Source organism: Bactrocera tryoni, chromosome 4 (assembly GCF_016617805.1).
Source record: "Bactrocera tryoni isolate S06 chromosome 4, CSIRO_BtryS06_freeze2, whole genome shotgun sequence".
Classification (NCBI taxonomy): Eukaryota; Metazoa; Arthropoda; class Insecta; order Diptera; family Tephritidae; genus Bactrocera; species Bactrocera tryoni.
Genome location: NC_052502.1, coordinates 61,742,398 through 61,750,411, shown reverse-complemented (window position 1 = coordinate 61,750,411; position 8,014 = coordinate 61,742,398). Strand labels below are relative to the sequence as shown.

The following is an 8,014-nucleotide window of genomic DNA, read 5'->3' as shown; positions in this document are numbered from 1 at the left end:
CCGAATTTATCGGCCAATATGTGAGTTATCTTAATAAAATTGAGAGAGTGGGTTTTTCCAGAAACAGTCCATGTAAGTGCTGAGAATAAATACAATTTAGTGAAAACGTGCTCTACACTCCATCTAACTAACTAGCTTTATGTAACATACCTGAAGGTATTACAACGGCTTTAACCCTTGCAAGTTGCAAGAGTATGAAATGTTCGGCTATGCCCGAACTTAGCTCGTCCTCACTTGTTTCTTGTTAATTTCTAACTATTAAAAAACAATTAAATAAGCACACAAGTGGTTATTTCTGTTTACATTTTTATTAACTGTTTATTGAGTTGTCTTAACATGCAAAACCTTTTAGCATTCACAATGACTTTTGGTGGTTTAGTCAGACATTTTTTCTAATAGTTTATTGTTCTGGCAAAAAAAATATAACATGGTATCCTTACTGCTTTCAAATGAGAATTAGATTTTGCCTATATTCTAATCATCAAATACAATTGACTATCGACAATAGGCAAATAAATTAATATATATGATTTGAATGTGCTAAGTAATGACAAATAAATCACTATCAGAGTATATTAGCAATTTTAATAACTCTGGGCGATAATAAAACATAAAATTAAATCCAATATCTTTAAATAAATATTGTCTAATAAACGTAATATAAATACTAAATACCTGATGGCAAATTTAAGAACAAAGAAAAAATAAAACTTTAAATGAATACTTCTGTAGTAAGACGACTAACGATTTAACAAGTGAATTGTACATGAATAGCAAGTGAAGTTTAAGGTTTGTTTGTTGTTATTTAGTATTGGGCTCAACAAATATGTTACGTTTTGATATTATACAGTTTAATATAGGGGTGAATAAATTTTCTATTCGAACGTACAATACTTTTTTTTTTAAGCAATTTGTTTTTACATACTTATTTAGTGAATTTTTTTAATCAATTTAGGTTATTGTTGGGTAAAGCAGCAGTGGGTATCATTTAGTGTTCCAATCAGAAATTGGCGTATATACACGACACGATGAAGACGTTCGCATACAAACAACCTAATAGTTGTATTCATTCACTTCATAGTTTAGCACAAATTTCATTTGTAAACTCTGAGCATTTGGCCTTGCCACCCAAGTCTCCAGTCAAATATTTGCTCTCCTTGATCACCTCGAAACAGGCATTTTGGATCTTATCAGCATGTTCATTCAACTCCATGTGTCTCAACATCATAACAGCCGACAGCAATAAAGCAGTTGGGTTGGCCAAATCCTTGCCAGCAATATCAGGCGCAGTACCGTGAACCTGAGTGAAAAAATATTCAATAAAAGGATGTTGATAGTTTTTAGTAAATAAATACATACAGATTCGAATAGTGCACCATTTAAGCCCATGTTGCCAGATGGGGTCAGGCCCAATCCACCAACGAGACCAGCGCACATATCAGAAAGAATATCACCATACAAGTTGGGCATTACCTGTAATTTAAATTTACGTTAAAAATTTCGTAAGAAAGTGTTTTAATATGAAGGAGTTAATACTGCTTATATAGTATATATACCAAGACATCATATTTTTTGGGATCCTGCACCATGTTCAAACACACAGTGTCCAAGTAACGTTCTTCGAACTGAATTTCCGGGTATTTTTCGGCCATATCGCGCGCGCAACGCAAGAACAAACCATCAGACATGCGCCTATATTTGTTTACAATCATACATAAGTAATATATTTTTGTATTTATTTATTCTGCTTACATAATATTAGCTTTGTGCACTACGGTCACCTTCTTCCTGTTATTGGCCTTGGCGTATTGGAAGGCATATTCGGCGACACGTTTTGACGCCTCCTCAGTGATCAGTTTTATACTCTGTACAACACCATCAACAATTTCGTGCTCAATGCCGGAGTATTCACCTTCGGTGTTTTCACGGATTGTCACCACATCGACGTCGTCGTAAAGAGTTTTGTAGCCTTCCAGACTGCGACAGGGCCGCACATTAGCGTACAAATTGAATTCCTTACGTAAGGCCAAATTCAATGAGCGATGACCTTTGCCAACTGGGGTCATCAAGGGACCTTTCAAGCCAATTTTATTTGTATTCACCGAATCAATAGCTGCCTGAGGAATGCCGTATTTGCCATCGGGGCCCTGTATGATATAAAATATATATGCATATTTAGGATTTATCTAATCAAATAAGCTGCTTTAAGATTATCTTGTTAAAATATATGTATGTACATATAACTACAAAATTTATTTTCATCGTAAATAAGTATAAAAATATCTGTCTTTGTTATCTATTTTTTTGTCCTAAATGTTTAAATAAAATGACCAAATACTGTCTTTAATTTATTTTTAAAATAGCAGCGGTTTCTAATTTTTTTATGTGAAAATAAATATTCAGCTAATATAATATATTCAGCTCTAGACAATGTTTTACAATTTTTTTTATAGTGTATTTACAAAAAGCTCTCTAACCTTTGGATTTGGAGTACGTGAACCCAACTAGGGATGCTTTGCATTGTCATCACCTTCTATAAAAAATCTGTGACCGAGAACGCTTAAGAAACCTTTGTATTTCAAAAGTTGCCTTGTTGGTGAGCACAATTTTTATCCCAGCAAGTGATACAAGATTTAAATAGCATTGCCAGCCCTGAACCCAGATACTTTGATGATTAGAAGAGATTATGTCAAAATTTTGTAGTTGTAAAAAATGTTTATTTGCGAAATGTCTTTTGGACTCTAACATTACGACAATATAATTCTCATTTTAAAAAATTTCAGTTTTTCGAGTCTACGGGATAATCTTAAGTTAACTTGTATCGCCTTTTAATAAGTAGGGAGATCATGTTAAGAGGTAATTTGATAGTAAGGGTTTAATTTTTTCATTGCAATCTGTGCATTTAAGATATTAGAATATTTCTGACTAGCATTGTTATTTGTCTCATAATGTTAATTTAAGTTAATTTAAGTAACTCATTACCTAAGCTAGAAAAGTTTTGGTTACATTTTTTTTCCTCTATAATGTTTGCGAAAAATAATTACTCCCACCAATATACTTATGTATATTAAACACGATAATACACTTGATGATAAAGCAAATCAGTTAAAAAAAAACTCTTAATACCTTAGAACTTTTATTACGTGTACAAATTTGTTTATTTGCTTCAAAAAAATAATTAAAAACTATTATAATTAAAACGCCAAAATCTGGATGATGACGAGCATGCTGGTAAAGTCAGACAGTGTTATCACAAAATATTGCACTTAAATGTTAATGATTGCAAAATTTTCCGCCTACATTTGTACATTCACTATACCAACAACACATAGAAAAAAATATTATTAGAAAAAATAATAAATTAAGACCCATAAAATAATAAATACATGATTTTTATCACCTTATAAATCAAAATAATAACAGTTTAACGAATATTGTATTCGCATTCACCGATTTATTCGTACCTCTTGTATAAACAAGTGTTTCGCTTTAACGCATACACCGTAAAAAGCTGTCGTATAAATGAAAATTTTCAAATGTACTGACAATTTTAAAACGATGTAGAAATTAAAGCATTTGTGTATATTTTTGATTGAGTATGAGTTTAAAAATGGAATAAACGATGATCAAATAAGTAGTAATAATGAAAACATTTCATCAGATAAAATTCGAAATGCATAAAAAAGTGAAGTTGTATAGATGATATACCTACTTACTTATATACCTATATTTACACTTAGAACTTGTTAATTAAAACTTATTCCGTTGCTCATTTTCAAATTCTTCTTCTCTTTTAGAATAAAATAGTTCAATTCCGCTTTAGCTGTACCATTTGTGAAGATAAATTGTATAATCTAACGCAGATAATCCCTTTTCATTTATTACCTTTATAAGCTTATAAATACACATACCATAACTGGTGTCACATCCACCGATTCCCATTCGATTGGTACATTGGCAGTGGTGAAAATCTTCTGCACAGCAGAGGAGATTTCAGGGCCAATGCCATCACCAGGAATTAAAGTGACTTTTCTGGAACCAGATGCAAAGCCGCGAGCTGATGTGGGGGCAGTGCTAACCTGAAAATTCAAAATAATCATAATGTGTTTAATATTCTCTTTTTAACGCTTTATTGTACTTGATAAATATTTATGAGTAAATATTTACACCAATTAAATATTTACATGCCAAATTAAGCATGCTGTTTCATAGTAAACAACGCCTAATTACGTTCTTATCAATCAAAGTTGACCGCATACTATCATAAATATCTATTTGCATACGCGCGTTTGTTACATAAGTTGCCATCGACAGTTTTTCGTATTTTTTCTTGTCTATAAGTCTTTCGCCTTTCTGTGTCCACCGAATTGCAACGTTCTTAAAGCTGGCTAGTGGGACCGAAATGCTTCGTTGCAATACTATATCGCATTGTGTACGGGGGTGAGGGCTCATGGCAATTAGCCTCGGTAACATATCACAAGCTTTTTGTAGAGGTTATACAATTTGCAAATTGTATTGAGATGAGCAAAAAAAAAAAAAAAATAACGACCAATTGTTTTAAAATAATTTTAAAGTTGTTTAGATTGTTTAAATATCAAAAAACATAAAGAATTCTAAGAGCAAATTTTTATATAAGTACTTTTAAGGGCAGATGTAAATTTGGAACTGGATCTGCTGTTATGTAAAAATCTGACAGCGTTGATCTGCATCAATTTCGGTGAATCGTTATTTTAAAAGCACTATATTCCTAAGGACGCACCTTGACGTGGACCGTTGAATCAGTCAAGCGCTCCTGTCCAAAACGAGAGGTATTAACTCCAATACTTTTCAACTAAAATACAGCGCGAAAAAATAGGTAGGCAAAAGGGAATTTAGCAAAGAACACTTAAAAATTGTTAGAAGGATAAAGGAATAGTTAAAGATTGGTAACGCTAACACGTTCACTCACAATCTTTTGAATTAATCTTGCAGCCATTTCTTTAAAATTTCACACAGATTTGGATTTAATCTACTTAGAGATATTCGTATTCGTAATTTAAGAACCAAATCACCAACAGCACGGCACAGAACGGCACAACCACAAAACTGGCAAAACCCAATTTCTTGCTTCCCAAGAAATTCGTCGGAAAACTGGCAAAAAATCTCCAAAGCAGTATTGGCTGCTTTTGCAAACTGTCATCCGCGTTTATTTTCTAACCAATTTCTTCTCCAATCACGTGCAAAAAATTCACAATAACTGTTAAAATTGTTATTCACAATAGCTTGTTTATTTCTAATTGGCACATAATAAGTAACCAATTCTGCTTTTCCAAGTAACCAAACAAACCGGCAAAAATATCACTTGCAACCAATTCTGCTTTTCCATATTTCCACAAAACATACACAGCATAGCACATAGCACTTACTTACTTACTAGATTTTCCGTAGAAGAACGTACAAAACTTTGAAGTAAAAGTTGAAACTAAAATTGTCAAAACATAAGAAATAGGGTGAGATTCCCCACTACGGATAGTCCTCATAGCATCCCCCATAACCGAACAAATTTCATGAACTCAACGATTTTATTTTCATACAAGAGCAAATCCTATAACCGTACATATGTAAGTACGTTCCAATGACCGGACACGGGCACTATTTCGGTACTATTTCGTTCAAAAGTTGTCAAGAAAATAGTGTACAACTTATAGTTTGCGCTTTTTTAAATTCTTATTAATTATTGGTGTTTTTACAATTTTTTTAGGAACAATACGTAAGATCACAGGAAACAAATTGGTTCGTGATGCCATTTATTCACTCCTGGCTGACATTGACTCGCATTTATTAGTTCAATAGAAATATAATTCTGAGTTGCAGCTTCGGACTCTAAGAAAACGTTTTAGACACTTGTTTTTGCCACGCCCCCATACCTCATACGGTGCGTGTTCGGTTATGAGGAATTTCACTGTATAAGAAAAACAATAAAATTTTGATTTTCTTCAATTAACTGTTAAATCATATATGCTTTGAACTTACTTTTAAATTTTTAAAACGCGCCATCATCAATTCGATATTACCAGAATGGTGTGCATTCAAAATGTGTTCTTTTAAATTCTGATCTCATTTCCAGCTATTTTTGAGTCATTTCAAATCTCTGTAAAGGCAGAGAATTTATTCAAAACCCAACATTACTGTTAGATAAACTTTTCTTATTCCTTCAAGAATTCGTCGTTTTAATTTACTTTTATATGTTAAGAATCTCAACACCTGGAAGGTCACAAGTGTTAGAAATTGCTCAAAAAATCAATTACTAACACACTACTAGTTTTCGGAGTGGCCACAAAAATGACAAGGAAATTTCTTTGATACAATTATATGATGCTGTGTCGATAGCCCAAAACATTTTGGAAACAATGTGCGACCTCATAATGTCAGAATCAGCTTTCTTCTTAGCCCATGTTACTCCAGAGTATAATAGTTTCGTTCACCTAACTGTTGTTTGTATCACCTAAAACTAATTGAGATATGTACATATGTATATGTATATTGAGTTATGTACAGTGAAAGCTCCCATAAGCGGACACTGGTAGGACCAACCTTTTCTCCGAATAATAGAATTGTCCGCTTAATAGATTGTCCTTAATAAACATCAAACTATTTTGAGTTCGGCCAATGTGAACGGTTAATTGAGATATCCGCTTAAAAGTGTATCCGATTAATAAAGCGTTCACTGTTTACATACATAAATGATGAGGATGACGAGACGTTTTGAAATCCGGATGCCTGTCTGTCCGTTCATCCCTCGGTCTGTTTGACGATGAGTTCGTAGATCCACAAAACGCCTTTAAACGAACATCTATAAAGAGTCATAACTAAGTTCCAAATTAAGATATAAAACTTTAGTTTCTCGCAGGGGAGCGTAGTAGCAAGGTGCATCTGTTGGATAAAAAGTTTGGTAAAGTGGACATAGCTCCCTCTAAGCGGTTTAATGTTCATACCTCCTAAATTACTTAAGATACAATAACTAAATTCGATTGGGGCAAATCGCCTAAGCACCCCTACTGACACCGTAAAAATCGATGAAATAGGAGGATAACACCATCCACCGTTTCCATTAAGCGCGAAAAATCATTATATAAAGGCGTCAGAAACATACAATTTACTACTCGATATTATAGGGGAGGCTTTTTCAAGAGCCGGTGTCAAAATTTGACGATGGACTTGGCACCGCCCACATTTAAGCGAAAAAACCTATACCTCGGAATATACTGAACCTATTTCAACCAAAATTTGGTAGGTAACATTCAGAGCCGTAACTAGGGCGTGGCGAAGGTGGCACCCGCCACGGGCGCAACAGTCGCAGAGGCGCAACGTAGGTTGAGCCTACATACGCCTGACGAAATATCGGTTGCTGAGCGTCCGAAAGAGCTACCGTCTGAAACTGGCGCGTCACCCACGGCGGGCGAAACAAGAGACATAGGGCGCGAACGAACCGAAAAAACTGCAGCGCCAGAGCCAGTGCAGTGGGCAGCAATGCGGCAGTACCACATGTGCCAGTGCGAATGTAATCGTCGCAAGGCGCGCACAAAGCAAGGGCACCCGTGGACGTGCTATTCCAGAAATCGGGGGCGCCACGCTATTAGTGCGAGTCTGTCAGTCCTGTTTCTGTGCCCACTGCCGGCCGTGCCGTGTGTTTTGCTATAGGCCAGTCAGCCACAATCTGTGTTCATCTGTGATCCAGGTGACAAAACGCATGCTTTTTTCAATAACATATGATGCAATGATGTAAAATTGTGCAAATTGTAGATTTTGTTTTCCATAGACAATGAGGACTATCGGAAGGTGCTTTCTGATTTTCGGTATAACTTCCGGTTTAGCCGGAAATACTATCAATTTTTGTCTTTCAAACGACACATTCATGTTTTTTCTTCAGTTTTGGAATAAACATTCATTCCCCTCTAGAATAATATACAATGTGCATAAATTCCAAGAAAATAGTATTTGAAAATTGTATCCTAATCTAGCAATATCAACTACA

General features: G+C 34.5%; 1 protein-coding gene across 3 annotated transcripts; it reads right to left on the bottom strand.

Moving 5' to 3' along the window:
• Positions 1 to 289: 289 nt before the first annotated feature.
• Positions 290 to 5,144, bottom strand: LOC120774796 (probable isocitrate dehydrogenase [NAD] subunit alpha, mitochondrial). Of its 3 annotated transcripts, XM_040104585.1 has the most exons (7): positions 4,949 to 4,975; positions 4,760 to 4,831; positions 3,912 to 4,079; positions 1,753 to 2,147; positions 1,557 to 1,692; positions 1,360 to 1,473; positions 290 to 1,300 (listed from the first exon to the last, which is right to left on the bottom strand). In XM_040104585.1, exons 1-7 carry the CDS (start codon positions 4,973 to 4,975, stop codon positions 1,076 to 1,078), a joined length of 1,137 nt encoding a protein of 378 aa, XP_039960519.1. In that variant the 3' UTR covers positions 290 to 1,075. The 3 variants fall into 3 exon arrangements, with proteins under 3 accessions (XP_039960519.1, XP_039960521.1, XP_039960520.1); XM_040104587.1 differs by lacking the exon at positions 4,760 to 4,831 and having other exon boundaries at positions 1,076 to 1,300; positions 4,949 to 5,144; XM_040104586.1 differs by lacking the exons at positions 4,760 to 4,831; positions 4,949 to 4,975 and adding an exon at positions 4,168 to 4,215 and having other exon boundaries at positions 1,076 to 1,300.
• Positions 5,145 to 8,014: the final 2,870 nt, after the last annotated feature.